At 37.8% G+C, this 23,838-nt stretch overlaps 1 protein-coding gene and 1 pseudogene across 3 annotated transcripts in view; both read right to left on the bottom strand.

Moving 5' to 3' along the window:
* Positions 1-333: 333 nt before the first annotated feature.
* On the bottom strand, positions 334-13,262 carry LOC107584833 (dynein heavy chain 11, axonemal-like; annotated as a pseudogene).
* Positions 13,263-16,581: 3,319 nt separating this feature from the next.
* The window catches only part of LOC107584779 (transcription factor Sp3-like), a 14,633-nt gene continuing 7,376 nt past the window's right edge, over positions 16,582-23,838 (bottom strand). For all 3 annotated transcript variants that reach the window (XM_016271518.1, XM_016271519.1, XM_016271520.1), the window contains exons 3-6: positions 20,086-21,265; positions 18,962-19,142; positions 18,692-18,888; positions 16,582-18,540 (exon numbers count right to left, since the gene is read on the bottom strand). In XM_016271518.1, the coding sequence (XP_016127004.1) occupies positions 18,263-18,540; positions 18,692-18,888; positions 18,962-19,142; positions 20,086-21,265 (1,836 nt within the window). In that variant the 3' untranslated portion in view covers positions 16,582-18,262. The remainder of the gene's footprint in view (positions 18,541-18,691; positions 18,889-18,961; positions 19,143-20,085; positions 21,266-23,838) is intronic.

Below are 23,838 nucleotides of genomic sequence, written 5' to 3'. Positions count from 1 at the left end.
GGTAAAATCCTCTTGTATGCCTGATCCACCCCTGGCATGCATCTACTGATATGTCTAGGCAGGCTTCTTCCATGGCCTGGAGGAGGTGAGCACGGATATAAGGTTCTCGGTCATACACTTTCCACTGCCATGCCGAAAAAAACTCCTCTATCGGGTTTAGAAAGGGAGAGTATGCAGGCAGAAATATGTTAGAAAACCTCTGGTTATTGGTAAACCAGTCAAGAACCAGAGCAGCGCGATGGAAGCAAACATTTTCCCAAACAACAATGTAACGAGGCTGCTCTGGCAGCTGGTTCCCTGAGGTCCAGCTGGAACTTATGCTCTCTTAGACCGTCAAGGAAAGCAAGGAGGAGCATAGTGTATAACAGTCTTCCAGTCATTGTGCATGTGTGTATGAGTGTGAGTGTACACCTGGTTAGGTTGCATGTACTCTTCCAGGTAAATTCTGCACAGTCTCCTGTCCCAGTCATCAGTAATGTGACCTCCATACATGATCTCACCAAACAGGTAACAAAGGTCTTCCGATGGTACCTGGGCAACACACCTTTGTTTACATGGCTCTGTATTACATACACACACAGAAAGATGAATTTGTGTCCCATAGTTGCATTTGCATTGCAACACACCTGTGAGTTGGCTTCTAGGTAGTTGTAGAGCACATTCACTGATATGGAGAGATCTCCTGTGTTAAAAGGGTACTTCCTGTTCCAGCCCTGTGGCCCAAACTTCCTCCTTTCAGCCACACTAGCATGGAAATAACACAACGAGAACAGGATGGTCTTAAACTCCTGCTCACGGGAACACTGGTCCAGAATGTCCTACACAGACACACACAAACACATTTGCATGTATCACAAGTGTTTCTAAAATTACATGACTTCATCATACACATAAGCAAAGGTTTTTGTATTACATCCCATTCTTGACATGGTTGAAGCTTTACAAAATTGTGTTTTCCTTTCAATCACAGCCTATCAGAACATATTTGATGTCTGATATACAGCTAATGAAGCACGATTCTTGGACAAAATAGGATTTTACAGTGGGTGGGGCCTCCAGCACAACATGCAACTTTTTTTCATTCTGTTTACCTGATCAAAGTTGTCCAGAGCAGCATGTAGGTTGGCCAGCATGCCTGTGGGTGGCTCATTATTGATTTTGATGGAATTTTCTAGAATTCCCTGTGGAATGATGTGTTCCGGAGGAGTGAGAGAAGGTTCTGCGCTCATGAATACTCTGTAGTCCTGGTGACTGTTCACACAGCAACGTTCAAGAAGCTTCTCTAGACTTCCCAGGCACTTTGCCACCGGATGAATGTTCTAGAAGAAACACAAACATTTGCATGATGTACATGCATAAAATAACAGAAATATACAGATAACATACACAAAGACACACCTGTAAAATGACCCAGTGGCCCTCTTTAGAGGCTTTTTCCGTGGCAAGTTCAGCAACATACTCCTGGCCCTGTCCTAGGGACACATTATGGAGCTTCCCCAGGTCTATAGTGAAACCCAGCTTCTTCTTACCTAAACACACGTAACATGCACACAAAAATACACAAAAGGCTTTGTTCACAATGTCAGTCCAAACTCAATTTCTAGGCAAATCCATAGTTTTTCTGAACTGGTGGGCCAGGGTTTGACTGGGTCAAGATGCAGTACCATAGTCAAGATGATGACACACTCTCTCCGACAAACAAAATGTTAAATATTCTTGCATGAGATGACAGAAAAGCCGGTGTGAATTCTTACAGAGGGACTCGACATATTTTAGGGGGTCCACTCCAGGGGACAGGATGAAGAATACAGGGGAAGCAGGACCACACTCTTTAAATGAGCGTGCAAACTCCATCTTCCTGCCCTCGGTGTACTGTACTCCTAGTTGCACTTCAACAACGTTCCTACACAAACACACAGACACATTTGTTTTTGTATTATGTGTATGGATTTTCCTTTGAAATTCATATTTTTTTACTAAGCGTATCCTAACTCCACCCATAAACCTAAGTTTCATAAATTTTTTAGGTCTTAATTAACACACTATTTAGTGTGTTTATAAATAGTTTTCCAAACCTCTTTGAAACACAAATGAAGATATTTTAAATACCGTCTCATTTTTTTTGTCCCACCACTGAAAGTCCATGCAGCCAACATTTTTAACCTTCAGTATATGAAGACATTGTATATGTAACATTTAATTAGTATGGTTTAGTCCCAGTCTTCTACAGAGACATGATCACATTATATGATGAACAGTTTATTCTCATTATTCACATATAAACATAGAGCTAACAAAATACAGTAGACGGAAGCTCAAACATGCTTGCTTGTAGCTAGTAACGTTGAATCTCTGATTACCATATTTGATGTGCTCTATGCATGTTGATCAATGTTTATATTGATAAATATACATCGATTCATATGGAATACTTTCACCATGCAAGTTTTGGTTTTGTGGACTTGTGGATGGACAAAAAGGATAAGAGAATATTACAAATATCTCTATTTGTGTTCTAAAGAATGATCTAATAGGCTTTACAAGACATGAGGGTGAGATTAACTGACACTTTAATTTGCCTTTCCTACAATGTTTCATGCTATCTTTAATTAACACATACTACACATCATAGACTTACCGGAGAGCGTATGTCATCCGGTCAGGCTGGAGAGCCCTCATAAGGATGAGTTTCTGGAGCAAACTCTTGTTTTTCCATTCCTGAGGGAGTTTCTCTTTTTCTGGACACTCTGATCCAGGCTATGGAACTCATCGGTGAAGCTCATTGTCTGCAGGAAGACACCAGGAGTGTCTCAGGTGATAATCTTCAGAGGCTGTATTACAGAAACTTCCTATTTAAATTCTTGACTTAAGATTTGAAAATGTTCTATTTCCTGAGAGAAATTACCATGGTAACTAAACGGACAGGACAGGATTGTAAGTTAGGGTGTTCCTGTAATACAGCCCCAGGTCTTTAAGCAAGTGTGTGTGTGTGTGTCTGCGTTTCAAGATTTGTGCTTACTTTAACAGCGCTCCAGGCAGAGTTGGAAAGGAAGTCCAGTGGGCTGACATAACTGTGGTCGATGTTGAAGCGCAGCAGAAAGTCCAGCTCCCGAGGATCCAACTCTTTACTCATTAACTTTACTTATTAAAAGTAAAATACACAACCATCCAACATACTGTAATATGTGTGTTTTAAAGGACAGTTAGCGTGTGTAATAACAGTAAGTGTTCATGTGTGAGTGGGTTACCTGAAAAGTAAGCTGTGCTGCGAAGGTCAGCTTGTCTCAAACAAGCCTCTGTTGATGTAATTAAATGTAGAGAAGGTGATACAGGCTATCAGCGCATTCACACGGGTCTTTACATCTGAAGAGGCATCTGCATTCTGCACAGCCTTATGGAACACGACGTTAAATGCCTGCAGAGAGAAGATAACAAGCGCACACACATACACATAAGAAAAAGGCTACGGCATTAATGAAATAACAAAATGAAGTGATTTCTCAAAAAGCCCAACACAGCTGCACTCAATCATTCTGAGTTTAGGAAAGAACCGGTTTATCTTATAAATAATAGATGTAGGGAGGCCTGTTTGAAACCCTTATTTTTATTCATATTAATGTAATTTGATGGCAAATTACACACCTCAGCTGTAAATATTTGCAGGAAGGCCTGAACAACTGTCCTACAGAATGCACACACAGACACAAACAAGGCCTCACCTTAAGGGAGAACTGGTACATGGGGTTGATCTTGTTAAGGTCATTGGTGATGAAGTAGAGGAGGGACGCTCTGACAGCCACAGGCCGGCAGTGTTCACGAGCCTCGTTAATCTTCACCTCATTAACCTTCGCCTCCAACACCTACACAACACAAAAGCTGAATGAGACTTGAGTTGAAACAACAAATGACAACTAAAAATAGTGTGAGAAAGCGAAAAGAAAACTCTGGTAGAGACTGGCTTGTCTAATTTTCTAGGGAAAATGGTTACAAACAACACCTTCTAACATGAAGACTGTTCAAAATTCTGCTGCATAATAACATACTTTTTTGGGGTCTGTGATCTATGACCACAGAACTCAACAGAAAGTGTCACAGAATTGAAATGTCCATTATTCACAAAGTTCTCCATACTTCACATAAACATCACATTTATTTTGGCTAAAATTTTCATTCTGTCAGCTACCAATAAGAGTGTATTACCTTCAGCTCAGTTTAACACATTGTATAATGTCTTAAACTATCGTTCAAAAGTTTGGGGTCCGTAAGATTTTTTTAATGTTTTCTCCTAAGCTCACTAAGGTTGCACTTATTTGATCAAAATACAGCAAAAACAGTAATACTGTAAAATATCGTTACAATTTAAAACAACTGTTTTCTATTTTATATATTTTAAAATGTACTTTAATCCTGTGATGCAAAGCTGAATTTTCAGCATCATTACTCCAGTCTTCAATGACACATGATCCTTCAGAAGGCATTCTAATTGATGCTGATTTAGTGCTCAAGAAATATTTCTTATTAATATCACAGTTAAAAACTGTTGTGCTCTTTTGGTAAAGTTATTATTTTGTTTCAGGATTCTGTGATTAACAGAAAGTTCAAAAGAAAAGAAAAATATATTTGAAATATATCCCCCCAAACCAGTGCAAAAAAATGGTCAAATAGAAGCATATTCCTTCTGATCCACAGCAGACAGCAAAGAAGCTCACTAGGTTTGAAAGAGAGCTTATGTGGGTCAGTGACAAATATGGATGTGCAAAATGTTAGAGAAGAAATGTTTTAAAAATCTAGATAAAATGTAAGCGCAAAGTTAGTGATGTGACACCCAGCCATGGTGGTTATTAGTGGTTCTCACCGTGATATCACTTTGTGCTTATACTGGTTCTTACCACATGACAAAAGGACTTCCTGCATATTGATAATGGTAAACTGACATTGATTTCCACACCATTCAGTCATATTTAATTTTACAAGAAGAAATGGTTGAAAACAGATGAACCTTCATCTCAGTCTCTACGGCTGTGTGTTTAGTGCTCTCCAGTTTCTCCACCAGCACGTTGTCTCCCAAGAAGTTACTCTCTGCCGCGAAGAGGCGCATTAGTATTGCATCCTCAAGCTGCTTTAACTCGATTTTAAATGTGTTCTGCTGTTTAGTCAGCTCTGACTGCAAATACACACAAATACACACAGATAACCATCAGTAACACTCAAAAGTGTTTCAGATCTGACAAGTACACACACGCACGCACCTTCAGATATTCAAGGTCTGGTCTCTCCAGGTTGCCAATTTAGCCTTTACATTAGACGCTCCACCTGAGAAAGAGGTCCATTTTTTAAAACTTGAAATCTAAAATTTAAGGTGTCTGTAAGCTCTAGCACTGAGAATATTTTGTAATAATTAAAATTAGATTAATTTGGTTAATATTAATTTTTGCAGCTCCTTCAGCTTCGATAATAAAGATGCATTCTCCCTGCTCAGGCCGTTTTGGTTCAATCAAAAAACAGAGAAATAATTTCAGAGAAAAGGAAGGTCACATTACACAGTTTGGTAATGTATTTTGATGAAACCCTGTGTGTAGTTTTTAATGTGGAGTTGACCTGTGATGCAGTGGTCAGTAGTTTCTGCAGGCTGTTCTCCATCTTCTGGCTCAGTTCTCTTCTTTTTGACCCCAGCAGGTTGTGGTAAAGTTTCATGAATTCCAGGAAGCTCTTGGGTGTGGTGTAGCTGAAACATTTTTCATTCTGTTGATACTTTATGCTGACTTCATTCACACTAGTGTGAGTGAAGGACACTCTCACCGCCGGCTAAACAAAAAAGGAAAACATGTCTGGGTTTATGAATCAAAAGTTTAGGGTGTGTATGTTTTTGAATGTTTTTGAAAGAAGTCCCTTCTGCTCAACAAGGCTGCCTTCATTATATAAAAAATACAGTAAAAGCAGTAATATTATCAAATATTATTACAACTTCTATTGTAATATATTTTTAAATGGTTTGATGTATTCCTGTAACAACAAAGCTGAATTTTCAGCATCAATTACTTCAGTTTTCAGTGTCACATGATCCTTCAGAAAGCATTCTGCTCAAGAAACATTTCTTATTATTATCAATGTTAAAAAAAAAAGTTGTGCTGCTTAATATTTTTGTAGAAATTGTAATATTTTTTTCAGGATTCTTTTATGAATAAAATTTAAATTAACAGCATTTATGTGAAAGAGAAATCTATTGTGAAATTGTAAATGCCACTTTTGATCAATTTAATTCATCCTTGCTAAATAAAGGTCTTCCTGCATACAGGAAGACATAGCCATAGGTGAACCAGGTCTATAGGGAACCGCACTTGCTCTGGCAGAGCAAAGAGATTCCCTATACACACACAAAACTTAAGAACACAGAAAACAGCATGTCAACACTAATATGTATAAAGTGACTAAACTACCAGCAGTGTAATATACAGAGTGGCATAATTAGGCCACTGTATACATACATACGGCCATAGTACTCAGTAACTGCACAGATGCACACCCTTTGATCTGTTCCATAGACACACACCTGGAAATGTTTGAGATGTCTCTGAGGTTGAAAATGTAGTGGAACCGAATGGCTGTGGCAAGGAAGTTTTGGCTCATTTTCTGATGCAAGCAGATGGCAGCCTGGACCAGTGTGCTGGCCATGCGACTAACACCATAACTGTAGCCACCCTGCTGGAAATGACCACTCAGAATGCTGCTGTATATAGTGCTCAGAGCCTCCGCACCAGGGAAATGTACAGCAAACACTGAGAAATTCCTCTGTCAGTGGGAAGAATAAAGAGAGAAAGAAGTGTGGAATGTAAAACCATGGTTGTACTTGGACAGGACTTTTCTTTGTTTGGTCAAAATTGTAAAGCAGGCTAACTCTGCTTCAAGGTTGAACATGAGTTGGTTTTGACTGTTACCTATAGTCTATTTTTCTGTATTGTGCTGGACTTGACTGCACCCTTCAACACTGTTAACCGCCAAATATTCCTTTATCAACTAACATTATCAACTAGTGCCTCAGGGCTCTGTGCTTGGCCCTAAATTTTTTTAAATATATACAGCATTACTGGTGTCACCATCAGGCACAGCATTTTATTACGACTGCTATGCCAATAGCATGTCGACCAAATAATAAAATCAGACCCTTTTTATTCGAGCTACTCTTTGTCCAGGTTCTATTCAAGTCTACACTTGATACTAAACTGGATATGTATTGGTTGCTATAATTACATCTAGTCAGGGGTGAAATACTGCTATGGTTACTTTAAGATGAGGGCTGGATATGCATGGGTTGTTATGGTTACCTGTAGTCGAGGGTTAACTGAGAAGCTTCCTGCTGTTGGGTTCATGCAGGTGATGTACTGACAGTTATGAATCTCCTTGAGTACTAGTCTCTGACGGTCATACCTACAAAATACAAACATTTAAGTTTATTAAAAGTATATTTAAAAATAAGTCTGTTTCATATACAGGTTTTTTCATACCAGTGGGAGTAGTCTAGGTGCTGTCTGATAAGGATGTGAGGCTGAACAGTGCCATATGCATCTACCTCAGGCATGTTTAGGTCATCCACAAAGTAGATTCGCTTTTTAGTGCCAGGAGGAGCAAAGTTCTGGCTTGCCTTCTTCTCCAGAGGCTTCTCCAGCACACCTATAGTATAGAAATAATGCTTGTTACTTGTATGATGATGTTCTCCTGCATGCCTAAAAGCATGATTTTTGTTTACCTTGCAAATGTGTATATAATCGATTGCTAACATACATGTGCAGTGATTTTTTTATATTGTTTATTGTTGCAAATGTTAATGTTTTTAGTGTTTATGAGAGTATACATTGTGCCCATATACAGCTTCCATTATCTCACTCACGTTGTAACATGGCTGAGGTTGTGTAGTAATTGAAAGGTACTTTTGCCACCATGAATTCCTCTGAGTTTGGAAATCTTATCCCAGACCAGGTTAGTTTTCCCTACACCAGCATTTCCGCTTAATATCACCTGCTTCCTCTTCTGCAGAAGTAACTCCATGAAGTACATCAGGTAGATTGTCTCTGCCGAGTGAACCAATACTGTCTGTACACATGGACAAAATTTAAAAATGACAAAATGTTTACTATGTAACAGTTAAGCGACAGAGAAGAATTTTTACAGCTATTTGATTATTTCTATAGGTTTACCTAAAGAATATCTCATCTCATTAACATAAATGAAAGGTCTGATCACACCAAGAACAATAACTATGAACTATGAAAAATAACTATAACTATGAAAGCTTAAACTATCCTTTTAACTCCAATAAATTAGTGGGGTCCACACCACAACTATAATGATAATGACAAAGGAACAATATCATTGGAATCACATCCAACGATAAAACTTTGATAGGCAATCAAAAGCCTTCCTACTAAAGCCTGCATACTGCAATTTTGTTCACATAACATGTGTCAATAGACATTAGAGTAAACATAACATTATCATCCATTGATGTGGACGCTAATATAGATATCATTATAGTTATAGTTATCACTCTTGAGTGAAGGGATAGTTCACCCAAAAATTTAAGTTATGAATTTTTGGTTGAACTATAAGATTTTTCAAGAAGTCAAACTGATAAATTCGTATAATACAGACAGATACTGTATTTTGTGCTTTGTTCAAAATTGACCTGCAAAGGGATGTCAGGTTCCAGCTCAAATGGAGGTATGCGTTCACTCCATGGAGTAAACCGTTTGGTGTTAGGGGCGATGTAGTAATCAAACACTGAACCCTGAGAGGGGAAACTTCATGGCTTACCCCACCAACGACTGAACTCTGAACGATAGTCTACTAGCTGACAAGAGAACAAAATGAAACAAAAAAGTAGAGAGCGAGAGAGAGAGAGAGAAAGAGAGAGAGTGAATACCACATTAGATATGTGGCTTACAGTAAACAGGGTACATGAATTTTCAGTACTAACATGGTCCTGGAATAGAGCCCCTCCAAAGGCCCAGACACATGCAAACACAAAGTAGAGCTCATAGAGCTCAAGGGGGGAGTCCAGAGGGGTGTTTTCTTCAGTCAGCAAGCAGTCCAACAGACAACACAGCATCTAATACACCCAAAGAACAGGCATACATTAAAGTTTCAGAAAAGTTTGTCTATACATAATTATATGTAGCCAGTGTGTGCTGGATTTTGTGTCTCTTACCTGTACCATGCTTGTCTCAGGTATAGGTGTGATTGTCTTAAGGTTGCATCTGGCCTGCTCCAGACTGTAGGGAACATATTTATCAAACAATATAGTGAGATTTGCTCGCTCGGATTGGGCCTGACGGGTGTCTATCCAGCTTGTCACATACCTGTCAATCAAAATGAGGGACTGAGTGTCTCAAACACAAACTGCAGTATTTGGTATATTATCAGTGAGGTGAATACTGTCACTTAGGAACTCCAGCCCAGATCCTGAGGGTTCACGTAAAGAATTCCAGCCCTAGATACTGTAGCCGGGGTTGCAGCCTTCAGGTGGCTGATCTCAAACAGTAAGCTCATGGAGGGGGTCAGTGATACTCGCTCATTACTGGCCGAGGTAAGCACCCAATATATAGACACATGACATGCACACATAAATTAATATAAACAATTACAAAGTACACACATTTACGGCATTATTATTTTATATCATGATGACCAACCTTATTATCATCCATGAGAGTGTTTAGTGATTCAATCCACATGGGGTCGATGTCTCCATCTAGAACAATCCACTTCGGCCCATCATGAGATATAGCAGAGAGTTCTCTCATAGTGGAAGAAAACAGACCTAAACCACCCAAGGAACTGTGGTCACACAAACACCATCTTTATACACATTTTTATACACACATAAAATGGCCCCAAAAATAATCTGAACATTTAATCCACACATAATGTATGAACGTCATTGCATTAGATAACAAAATATCTTATCATTGACCTACTGTTCTTAAATTAAGCTACTGTAATTATACACTACGATTTACGATTTTGTTAAAAAAAAACAGTAATATTGTGAAATATTATAATTTAAAAGCAAAATTTTCAGCATCATTACTCCAGTGTCACATGTTCCTTAAAAAATCATTAGTTGTGTTCGGCGCTGACCGGTATGACTCTCACAGTAATTTGATGTCATACACTGATCGGTCTGCACAGCGCCACTTCAAGCGAACACACCTATTCTAATAGGCTGATTTGCTGCTCAAGAAACATTTCTTATTCATTAATGTTGAAAACAGATGTGATGCTTAATATTTTTGTGAAAACTGTTATACATTATTTGCAGGATTCTTTGATGAACAGAAAGTACTTAATTGAAAAAAAAAAATTGTAAACATTATAAATGTTTCACTTTTGCACAATTTAATGCATTGCAGCTGAATAAAAGTATTAATTTCTTTCAAAATAAAAGTCTTAATGACCCCAAACTTTTCAACAGTAGTCCAATCACCCTATCACCAAACTTACCATTTATATAAAATGTTCAGATTTTAATTAAAATCAATTTTTTTGCCTTTATGAATCAAAGGTCCCAACCATGTAGTTTATTTTAGATCAGTATGAGACATACAATTTCTCATAGCAATAGACAAACACAACGCACTCAAAAGTAGAGTGAAACAATTGCACATAAACACACCACAGCTGACAGCTGTCTATAGAGATGAAACTCAAACAAAACCACACTCCCAAAAACACACACACACACATACCATCTTTCCACTCCTGTGTAGCTGGGTGCAGGAAGCCAAACAGCTCATCGGTAGTGACAGCTTTAAGGTTGATGTCAGTCCAGATGGGCTTCAGTTCCATGTTAGAGTAGGTCTTATGAAGTGTCTTTAGAATCTGACCCACAAACAATCATATAAATCATAAATAATTAGTTTACTAAAACAGAAATATGATCCAGTCAACACATTTGAGCTAGCTAACATAGTCACTCTGAATATAATGTTTTGTGTAAGAAAAACAACAAGCAGCAAATACATAATCTTCACCTGACTTTTACCTGTTCCAGGTCCACCCACTAGAAAACAGAGTGTCTCACTGCCAATAGCTCCTCCAGCTGGGTCACCTGAGAAAGGAAGAATAGATAAGAAACAGAGGAGGAGAAGATTTGCAGCTAATGGGGACCTATATCCGAAACCATAAAATATCAAAACATTTGAACATTTCTCAAATACGTCACACACACCTTGAGCATAAAGTTCTCCTCTAGCTGCAGGTGGGGCTTAGCGACCGACCGGTGTACATTCTGTTCAAGCTCTTGGTCTCTCTTGCGTGGGATGTCCAGAAGAGGAAAGAGATCGCTTATTAGGCCCAAGAATACTGGCACGTCACTTGTTAAAACCTTCGGCAGATTAAAGTCTCGTAGAGCACGCATTAACACCTGAAAAACACACATACAACACATTACAGAACAAACATTACTGAATAAAATATGTTTTAAATTAGGGTGACCATACGTGCCATTTTCCCAGGACGCGTCCTGGCCAGGATTTCTATATTGCCTAAAATATCTAGGTTTTGGCTTTGTTTGCGTGTATAGACCGATCGGTGTATGACATCAAAATACCTCAAGAGCATTTTGAAAGCATAAGGAACCGTCTGTATGGTATTTTGATGTCATACACCGATCGGTCTATGCACGCAAACAAAGCCAAAACCTAGATATTTTAGGCAATATAGAAATCCTGGCCAGGACGCGTCCTGGGAAAATGGCATGTATGGTCACCCTATTTTAAATATAAAGCGACAAAGAAAAATACATCACATCTAAACTACAATTCCCATGAGCACCTGCTCTTTAGGGCGGCTCCTGTCCTCCCTCTTCAGTGACCCAGCAACAACCAAGACTGACTTTATGGCCCTAAAGCCCCAGTCATAATGATCCTACAAAAAACAAAGATCTTGTTTGAAAGATCACCTAATACAGTGGTCTAAAAAACACAAAAGCATTAAGTGTGATTATGTATGAATGTGTGTGAGTGAGTGTGGGTACCTGTTTTGATGGATGCCCTGAAACCGCTCTGCATCATGGGCCAGCTGGTTCCGAATGTCCTCAGAGTTGGTGAAAATGCTCTGGAGGTGAGCCCATGTGCGCTGAACCGCCAACCATGTCCCAATGACCAGATCAGCCACCACCAGCTTCCGCTGCCAGCCACTCACCTCCACCATGAAATACTCCACATAATAAAATCCGGAACACACACAACAGAATTTAACTGAATTTATCTAAACTGAGCTGACTGAAATTGAACTGCACTACATTGATATGACTTTAACTAATCAGAACTGAACTGAATTGAATCAAACTAATTGGAATTAGAATTAGACTGATTTAAACTGATCATAACCAAAATAAATGGATATGATCTGGACAAGACCAAACTGGCCTGAACTAAAGTGAACGTTTATTTATGCAGAACTGTTTGTCCTCCAGGGTTTCAATGAAGTTTTCATCAGCTTTGAGCAGAGGTATTCCAGTACTTGTGTGTGTCTCATATGACAGAGACATCATGGACCATGTCTGCTGAATCCCACCCAGAATCTGCACACACAACAGATACATTTTAGTGTCACCAGAAATGCTTTCAATCTGCTTCCTGTACCTTCTCAATTCCCATCTCTTTGACTGCTTTGTCCACAATGTTCTTCACTTCCTCCTCCACACGGTTGAGCTGCAGCTCTAAGAGATCACCAAGTGTGGTGTTCTCATCCATTACAAAACTCACCTACAAGGAAAGAAAGAGGGATTCCTCAATTACTCAAATTATGTTTTTCCACTTTTCTGTTCAATACTTATTTATTAGTCAACAGGTTTTCGATCTTTCTAGAAAGCAGATAAGGTCAGGTTATGGTTATGTGCTGGTTTGTGTTTTTTACCCCTGTAAACAACACAAATGTGCTCGCGACTCTCCCTCCATGGCACTCCTCCAGGAGCTTGACTGTTTTCGGAGAGAAGCGTAAAGCTGTATCCTTCTTTTATAAATCTGATCAAACTAAAGACTCTTTGGAGATATGAAGGATGCAATACTACTCTATAGGTACTCAAGATTAACATGAGATTGGAAGAAATTGTGTGTTATGTCCCCTTCAATTGGTATCTGTCATACACCTCATCCAATGACTGCATTTCTTTCTCATTTTGTGCATGTGGTGAACGTTGAAAAAAAGACAGAATTTTAGGATGTAAATTGTACCTTAGCAAACCTTCTAAGCTCCATATCCATCTGTTCTACGTTGATCTCCTTCCATGGAGTCTTAGTCCAGTCTGAGATGCTGGACTACATTACCCATCATTCCCAAGAGGATACCAACCAGAGGAGAATATTGGGGCAAAATTTGGAGAGATCAAGAAAAACTTTACTGTACGGACAATACAGCTCAGTTTTTTATGCATCTTGCTCTGTTAAACAGAAAAAGTGACTTTACATAGGCCATACTGGATTAACACCATGCATTTCCTGTCAGCTTGAAAGCCGCGCCCCCAGCTATGACATGACCCCGACCAAGTCTATGGTTGACACCCTCTCATTAGCATGTTGTGCAGACGAAAAATAAATGTGGAACTACATTCAGAAATAAATGAGTGATCAAAGGAAAATAAATAGGACGAGTTTAGCATTTCCTTAAACATTTTCCATTTGTCCACCAATTTATTTTATTTATTTGCCTACTTTAATCACATGCTTTAATTATTTCTATATGTATTTAAACAAGAATTTGTGTATTTATACAGACATTTATTTATTTATTTGCATATTTATTTATTTATTTGTGAATATATTTATTTATTGTTTTTGCAGGTTTCGTCCTCCATAGTCCCTATCCTGCACTTTTATATTATAAGTTCTATCAGCAGATTAAAACAAATAAAACATATTGTTCTCTTCTACATTTGAAAACAACACATTATGTTTCTTGTCCTTGTGCTAAATCGTTAAAGAACATATCTCTGACAAATGTCAAACCAACTTTATATCGGTTTGAAGTTGTCTAATTTGGCATGGTCTCCCTGCTGCACTAATAGCAGTAAGGCTTTCCTCTGTGTATACATATCCTTACAAGTACAATTTTAGCTGGATTATTTGTGTCCCCCCCCCCAACTGTTAGATGAAATTTACGCCCCTGTAGGTAATTTAGGCCTATTCATTCTGTTGTAAATCATTTGATAAACTTGTATTTTAGATAAAATTTTATATTGAAATGCTGTATTGGGTTACATTATATTTATTCATTTCAGGTGAACCCAGTGGCTTTTGACTATTTGAGGGTCAGACGGTTGTGAATTCATACCTCAACTTTTGTGGCTGGGTTTGCAGTCTTATTACAACTTCAGTCTGGCGTCCCGGGAGCAGGCATCTTTTGCACACTTACATTTTTTCAAAGGTAACATGTTTTACTTGAGTAATTTCATTTGTGAAAAAGGTTACTTATTTCGTTTAAGTACTAAATGCTGATTGAATTGTATAAGTGGCATTTTTACGTTTATTTTATTGAGCTAGTTTCATTCAATACTGAACTTTATTCTACAGCTTCTGCTTGTTTTTATGTGCAGATGTTTTGTTGGAATCACAACACTCGCTGGATACAAGACGGATACATAGAGGCAAAACAAGTGGAAAGGTCTCAGAGAAGAGGCACAACCCTCATGTGTGTTCATCTCAGAAAGTTGATGGACTTTCAGTATGTATTTATTAAATTGTCTTTTGCAGGAATATTCTTAATTTAATAGAACATAAGCTCAAACAACAGAATTTGTGGTAATGTTGATTCCAGCATTTTATTTTAATCCTTTTCTTTAAAAAAGAAAAATTACCAAATTTATACAAATTCTGTTGATTGACCTTCAGTTTTATAGAAAGTTAATGTTCTACTCAGAATATGGCTTATTTTGTTAACAGGCATTTGTGGTTATTTTGTGATGCTATGTTATTTTTATTATAAGATTTTAACTGTTGAAAGACTGAATATTTTATTTTACCATAAAAGCCTTGCAATGTCTAATGTTCTGCCAGTTTTAATAAATATTTATTTGCAACATCTTTGACTTGATTTTTATTCATTTGTAAATGTATTAAGATAGTGCTCACGATAATTCATTTAAATCAGTATTTTACCATTTACAGTTCAAATTATTCTTTACAGCATTTTCATTGTTAAATTATTACAACATCATCTTGGATTTTGGGGTATTTACAGGATTTTATTGGCAACTTTAGTTGCCAGGTAAATACTGTAATTTAGTGAAATTACAAAATATTGCTGTAAAATAAACTACAAGTTTAATTCAATGTTATTGTAAAAATACTACAAATTACTGTATTTCACATACAGCAATTAACTGTAATTTGCTTTGTAGTATTATTTTTTATTTATAATTATTTTTACAGTGCACACATTTTAAGATGATCTGATGCACCATCTTTCATGTAATAAACATGTATTTTAAAATCAGTGTATAGTTCTGAAGCACATTCAGAAGATAAATTAAAACAGCAGCAACTTAAACTACCGCAGACTGTGACCTCAAACTTACACCTTTAAGAGAAGCACACTGCCTTCTACTGATGCCAAAGTTTATGCCTGTTGTGTTTATTTTTTGTTTTGTTTTGTTTATGAAGAATGAAGTTTTAGTCCAGCCAATTGGTGTCAGTGAATCATATAATTCCACATACTCATACTCAATAGGTAATCAACAAAATATTTAAAATAAAATTTTAAAAATGGTGCTATGTGTTTTTGTTGAGCATCATATACGATGCATCAGGCTTTTATGGCTAAACATAGTATGATATAGAAGAATATGAAGCTCACACTCGAGGAAGAACACCTTTTTTCACCAATTTTATTCAGAGGCCCACAATTTAAAAAAAATGCTATTTAAAGCAGTTGCTGTAAATTTTTATATTGCCAAAAAGTATGGACTTTTAATAGCTTGTAATGTAAATCAATGATCTCTTTATAACAATATAGCAAATTTCTGCCATAACATATCATTAACGGATAATCAAGTGAACCTAAGTTTCTTCAGTCCAGTAAGTATTCATCATGAAATATGGCTAACAATAAGTTACTTGCATTCACAAAAATGAGTAAAAAAAAAAAAATTAGCAAAAAGGCACGTGTACCTGAAGGAGGGCTACTTTAGAATTATACAAAAAATTTCATTTAATTTGTAATAAGTATAAACTATCAATCAAAACTGTTAAAAGTTTTTCATTTAGAGGCCTTAGAAATGTTTGTATAAAATATGACAGTAGGCTTTACAGGGTTAATGGCAGGGGGATATTTGGTATTACTAATTTCATTCTATTTTACCAATTCTCACTATTCCTTAAGTATAGAGTATGGATACAGGGCACAATATGTTGACTTTCTCTGACATTTTCCAAATTTTGCACAATACAACAGAACACTGTGCACCATACTGCTTCCCATAATGCAATGTAAATGACTTGATCTTCCATTTCCAGATGAACGAACCTGAATTAACAGCCCAATTTGACCTCTTTATTTTATTGGACTTCCAAATGAACAGAAACGATATTTTACACAAAAATATATCATTTTATTTCCTGGATTTGAAACATGCAACATAAGATCAGATGACAAGAACAAAGCATACTGTATTGTTGCATCTTGCCTGCTGCTTCACTTACTAAAAGTAGTAGGTAGTATTTAGCATAGAATAAGCTATTATTCCATTCCAAACAAGCCCAATATATTACAGTATACTACACAGAATATACTGTATACAGCCTACTATGTTATAAACAGAATTCACGCAGTGACAAATGTTTCAAATAGCTGTATGCTTCATCAATGTTTAATTCAGTGAATGGGGTCCAGGTATCTCAGAAATAAAAACAATTCTTTTGCATCATTAATTTAATAAAAATGTGACAAAAAATTACTTCTGGGACCTTCATCAGACTTTAAATGTAAAATTAAGTTGAACACATTGCATTGTGGGATACAATATACAAAGCAGTGTGCATTTAAGTTTCTGCAAAGTAAGGCATCCAGGCATTCCATCTTCCACATACTGTGCACTGTATACATACTATAAACAGCTGGAATAATTGTATGGCAGTATGCTATTTTTAATAGCAAGTATTATGAGGTATTTGGGCATAGGTTTAATTCTCTCATTCAGCACATACATACCAAACACCATAAATTTGAATAATTTAGAAACAAACTTTTAGTTATGAAGAGTCATAGGAAGGTTTCCGACTTTAATTGTGTTGCATTTGAGAAGAAAAAAAAAAGTTGTACAAAAGTAACATCAAATTTTACATGTTTAAAAAGTAATCAAAACGAGAAGTCTTTGATACAAAAGAATCAGTATTTGACTACATAAAGTGTGGCTATAAACAGCTTGGGGCTGAAGAAAACAAAAAGAAATGGAAGATACATTATAAATGTTACAGGGATAATCTGTAGAGCAATAAGAGCAACGATACAAGAAATAAAGTTTATTACACGATTGTTTTACTCTGCCACCTGATGTCTTGTTCGAGTTGCATTTGGGCAGCAGAACAATTAAATCAGAAGATCCCCGAACAAGATCCAGAGGACACGTGACCGAGAGCGCAAAGATTACTAACATGACATCAAATAAAAATAAAAGCAAAGAGTGAAGACACATTTGGACGAAGGCCAGCAGAGAGGGAGGAGGATAAAAATGGACAGATCATAAGTCTCCCTCACAGCAGACTGTGTCCTTCTCCTGCTGTCATTCTCACAGAACAGTCTCACTGTAGTCACTCACACATACACACATTCTGGTTTTCCATGTACCATAACGTCCATTACACAATCACTCTCTCAAATGATCGTCCCCTGAACATATACATGAGCAAAAGTAAAAACACATGCAACTCCAGCATTTTATACTACATATTATGATACAAAATAAGGCATTTCTGTGTATGTATTTGTGTATGAGCGCGAGTTCATATGAGCATGTAGGTGTAGGTGTGAATGTGTGTCAGTGGAAACTGGAACCACATTTAATGTCATTTTTTGCCTTGTTTGTACAAAAGACTGCTATTGAACATAAATGGATGTCATTTTTAAAATATATATATTTATAATATATATATATATATATATTTTTGGATGTCATTTTTAAAATATATATATATATATATATATATATATATATATATATATAAATTGATAGTGAAAAGCAGACGTGCTGTGAAAGTGGGTGAGATTTTGGTCACTCCATGACCTCGCTGGCAGACACAGTGACCAACTGGAGCGGCAGGTCGGAGTTTGAAAGAAGGTCCTGGGTGCCAGCCTGTTGCAGATTGGTGAGGATGAAAGTGGCTCCACCCCCCGTGATGATGGTGTCCGAGGGGGCGGCAGCATCTGTCTGACCTGCCCCGGTGTTGGAGTTTAGCCCTTTTTTGTTCTGGTGAGTTTTAATGTGTTTCGCCAAATGGTCGCTGCGCATGAAACGTTTCGAGCACTCTGGACACACAAACTTCTTCTCTCCTGAAAAACAAAAATGTAAATGTAAAACTACCTTCAATATCGAGCTATTCTTCAGTCTATCTGCCTGGAAAAACAAACAAAATTTACAGAAAGTGTTGGATTCTCATTAAATATATGATGTAATCCTGATCTCTTTCCAGTGTGGCCATACCTGTGTGTGTTCTGCGGTGACGCTGGAGTTCATCGCTACGGGTGAATTTCTTGCCACAGTAACTCCATGAGCAAACGAAGGGTCTCTCTCCAGAATGCCAGCGCAGGTGAGCTCGAAGGTGAGACGTCTTACCGTACACCTTACCGCACCCTGGGATATGACAAATGTGTTGTTTCTTCTTTCCCGTACTTGAACCTCTGAAACAGTTGTAAAAATCATTAATTAGCTGTTAAAACAGGATTTGTGCCTCTCTATTGACATGTGCATTACCTTCCTCCAGCCTCTTTGCAATTGGGGCAAGTACAGGCTACTCTACGTAGTCTCTTTCCCTCTAGGCCTGTCCCCTCCTTATCCTCCTCAACCAACCGAACATGGAAATGTGACAAATCATTGGTGTTCAGGGTGGAATTTGACCAATCATCTGACTCTGGCTCTTCTTTAATTTGAATATCTGCAAAAACAGAAAGGGGAGAATCGTTTAAAACAGATTCCAAGACAATCAAGAAAGCCGCCAAAATAAAACAACTACACAATATATTAAAAACGTATTCAAGACTAATTTAATGAATTTAGTTATTAAATTCAAACAGGGTTCCCACAGCTTCAACCAATGAGTTTCCATGATTTTAAGTAATTATGTAAGATAACGAAATTAAAAAGTTTCATAAACACAATTACACTCACAAAAAGCTATTTTTGACAATGACATTTTTAAAGATGAGCATAAATATTTATAACATTCAAATACTAAAATTTCATTATTTTAAAGGGGACATCGCACGCAAAAATCACTTTTACGTGGTGATTGCATGTGTCTTAGCAGTGTGTGGACATAACCACCCTACAATGATAAGAATCCATTCACTACTTTTTTTTAATCCCCAAAAAACCTAAAGAGTCTTAATAATCAAGCCGTTTTGATTTTCTGAGCAATATGACATCATATTGCACAAGCCCCGCCCACGACCACTGACGGACTACCCTGTATTAGCATATCTTCACCCTCAGCCAGTTGTACGCTGTCCACTATTTTCTCCGCGCTCGAGCAGCTGTAGCGAAAACAAAGACTCGTAAGCAATGCAGGTGTTTTGTAGTTGGATGTAAAAGTGAACATGAAACTTCATTTTCTCCCGACATAAGAGCCACTGAGGACGCAGTGGATTAGTTTTGTTTTTGATGCCAATGCACCACCGAATACACCCAAGTTAGTTTATGTCTGCGCAAATCATTTTACTCCAGACTACTTTCTGAACGAGGGACAATTCAAGGCAGGTTTTGCTAAAAAGTTCAAACTCAAGGATGGATCAGTACCCACTGTTCATAATCCAGCTCACCTCCAGAAGAAGTAATTATATATATATATGTCACCTTTAAGTGTGTGTGTTCCTACATACCTGTGTGGCATTCCGTGTTTTCATTTTGCTGGTACTGACCAACAGAATTGACTGTGACTGTCTGAAGGTTTGGGATCTGTCCCACCGTGCCTGTGGTGCCAGTTTGCCCAAGAGAAAGGGTCTGCACCGGGGCAAGGGTAATTTGGGGGGATGAGACCCCCCCAGCAGCCGGCAGCTGTAGATTCTGCAGGTTCTGAACCCCTTGAACTTGGAAGGTCTGCCACTGGATCTGGCCTGTGGGAGAGACTGTTTGAGCTTGGATCAGAAATGTACCAGCATTCAACAGTTGCACGCTTTGTAGTGTTTGCGCCGCTCCATCTGCCGTCTGCGCTGGTATGAGCTGCACCACCGGTTCACCGCCAGCCGCGTGGTTCTGCTGGAAGTAAGATGGATCCTGCTGCCCGGCTGATACAGCAGTGGCTTGGGTGAGAACGCCAGTCCCGTCTATCGTCTCAGGGAGCGACGTCGTTGTGGAAGAGGTGGTGGTTGGCACAAAGGCATTAGCGTCGTTGGAGTTAAGTGGCTCTGTGCATTTGCTTTCAACCTGGCTATCGCTTGTTGAGGTGGTGGGACCGGTCATGATGAGCTGGCCATCTGCTGTAATGCTTGTCGCTATGGTCTGAGCACCAGCCAACCCCAGAGACTCGAGATCCATGTTACTCAAGCTGTTTATCGGCACTAATGTGATGTTGCCCGGCAGCCCCACATTAGCGACAACCTGGCCCGGTGCGCCAAACCCTGAGCCGGCCAGTGAGACTGTGGGAATCTGCTGCATATGCCCACTTTGACTCAGCAAGCCCTGGAGGTCATTAGCATTGGTGGCTGTGGCAATGCCCTGCGTTCCATCCTGAAGGATAGCAATGTCAGTACCCATTGTGCTTCCGTCTGCAGTGGGTGCTGCATAGCTTAGTGATGCACCATCCGTTCCCTGCAGCTGAGGGATGACCTGGTACTGCATCCCATTGGCCCCGGTGCCATCTACCCCTGCAGTCACGAAAAGAGACTGGGTCTGCCCTGCCATAGTCTGTAGTGGCACCACATATTGCCCGTTGCTGCCCAGAAGTCCTCCACTGGGTACCTGCACTACTGATGGCTCGTCTTTCACTGAGCTCACAGACGTTAGAACCTCCCAGCGATCAGAGGAGCCCGTCAACTGGATGGCTGTGAGGTCTGTGGTCTGCTGTGGGGTGGAGATATTACTATTATATTAATGCTTCATGACAAATTTGATCATACACACACACACACACACACACACACACACACACAGAGCAATTTGGATTCAACCAAAAATGATAACTATATTAGTGTACACACCAATGGACGATAACATTCGGTTTACAAACAACATGTGCTCAAGTTAGCCTGTCTGCTGCTTTAAATTCTCAAGCTCTCGGTCAATGCTTGGTCATTCCTTTAAAAAAACAAAAACTTGAATTTAAAAAACATAGAATGTTCCAAACATATTTCTAAATTAACTTAATAAAGAAACTAAAAGAAATATGACCACTTTGCCATTAAAAACCAAAACTAAAATATTGTAATGGCTGCAACAGCAGCTGTGTATGGGGAAGAGAGAGAGAAAAAAGGCAGGGGATCCAGTCGGACTCTGGGCGAGAATTCTGATAAGCTGTCATTCATTCCCTCGTTTCAACTAAAAGTTCCCTGGGTTAGGCGGGCCCCCAAACTGCCCGGGCCCATATGCACCTGCACTGGCCTATAGCTTATACTTATTTTATAATATCACACAAAGAGTGATCCCCCCCCACCGCAAAAAAATCACAAATGTGATATTGATTTTATACAACAGTTAAATAAACAAGTTAATATTAACAGACTTTAGGCTATTCAACGTATTAGGATTAAAATATCAAAACATTATTTCCACATTTATAACTGCAGGTTAAAGCATTCATGTCCTGCATTAAACAGTGTGTAAATGCATCTAAAATGCCTCTTCAGATGCAGCTTCTGTGTTGCCTCTGCATTGCAAGATGAATTTTGTATATCAATTAGGATTAAAATATCAAAACATTATTTCCACATTTATAACTGCAGGTTAAAGCATTCATGTCCTGCATTAAACAGTGTGTAAATGCATCTAAAATGCCTCTTCAGATGCAGCTTCTGTGTTACCTCTGCATTGCAAGATGAATTTTGTTTATAATGATTTTATTGGTTTGGTAACAGCCCCAAATGTCTAATTATTCTAATTCACTTTATTGATTAAATATAAGAATTTGATTCAAAAGATAATGAACACTTCTAGAAAAAAAAGCAAAAAATGCCCATAAAAAGGTCAAAATAACTTTTGTTGGAAAAGATTAATTTCTGTCACTGCTGTGAACTGACCACACAGAATATGAAGAATATAAAAAAACTTTAAGAGTCAGCTGTCCACGGTAGTCCTGCAGCGCAACACACTCAGAAAAATATAGTCCGATTATCGTTATTGCTAAAATGCCAGAAAATAGAGATATACGTTGGAAAAGATTAATTTCTGTCACTGCTGTGAACTGACCACACAGAATATGAAGAATATAAAAAACTTTAGGAGTCAGCTGTCCACGGTAGTCCTGCAGCGCAACACACTCAGAAAAATATAGTCCGATTATCGTTATTGCTAAAATGCCAGAAAATAGAGATATAAATTTTTGTCTCTATCGCACGCCCTTACATATTTATTCTTCTTTGCTTGTTTGGTACACATAATTCACTGATCGTGAAGCTTAAAATAAGCTTATCTTAGAAATAGGTTTTCTCAATGGTAACGATCGAGGACACGACAAAAAAAATAGGTGAATCATATTTATATAAGGTTTTATTTATTTATTGAAGGGGCGGGGTCTGGTTAATATTGTGAAATATCATTACAATTTAAAATAATGGTTTTCTATTGTAGCATACCTTATATTTATTTCTGAGATGCAAAGCTGAATTTTCAGCATCATTACTCCAGTCTTCTCTATCACAATGTAATGTATTGTAGCTTCAATGTATTGTCAATGTCGGAAACAATTGTGATGCTTAATATTTTTCTGTGATATTTTTACAGGATCGATTGATGAATCCTGGCAGATTAATATTCAAAATATAGAAATCTTATCAATTTAACATTGCTGAATAAAAGTATTAATTTTCTTTCAAAAAAGAAAGGAAAAAATAAATGAATAATAAAATAAGTGCTGTTCTTAAAATGTTTTAAACGTAAAATAAAGCAAAGAAGAGAGAGACGCTTGAAAAACTGAACATTAATCAGGCATAATGTATTTTTCTATCATTTTATTATTATTTTACAGCAACAGTCTCAGATCTAGCAGACGATTGCGTTTGACGGGTTGGCCATCACTGATGTGCTGTAGGCTACATTAAAAATGTGACCGATAAAAACACAATAACCCCCAAATGTAAAAGAAAATCAAAAAGGATTTCATAAAACTAAACGACATGAGTATACCTATAAGCAACACAAAATTCATTAAAGGATTCCTTTCAGAGACATTCGTTATTTATATGTTATAGACTTTTTATACTTTTACAAAGAGTGTAATGAAATTTTTTTTTATATTATATATGAATACATTTCTATTTAATACATAATTAATGCATATTGTATTTTAGCAGGGAAAAAAACAAACTAAAAACTGCAATAAAATTTTATTTTTTATTTTTTTTAAAGTCAGACGCAGGCGTCACGTCCATTGAGAGGAATGAATGAAGGGCAAGTAAATTGTGCATTGGCTGACACACTGC

Source organism: Sinocyclocheilus grahami, unplaced genomic scaffold (genome assembly GCF_001515645.1).
Source record: "Sinocyclocheilus grahami isolate Dianchi unplaced genomic scaffold, SAMN03320097.WGS_v1.1 scaffold63.1, whole genome shotgun sequence".
NCBI lineage: Eukaryota > Metazoa > Chordata > Actinopteri > Cypriniformes > Cyprinidae > Sinocyclocheilus > Sinocyclocheilus grahami.
This window is presented reverse-complemented; position numbering and strand designations above follow the sequence as displayed.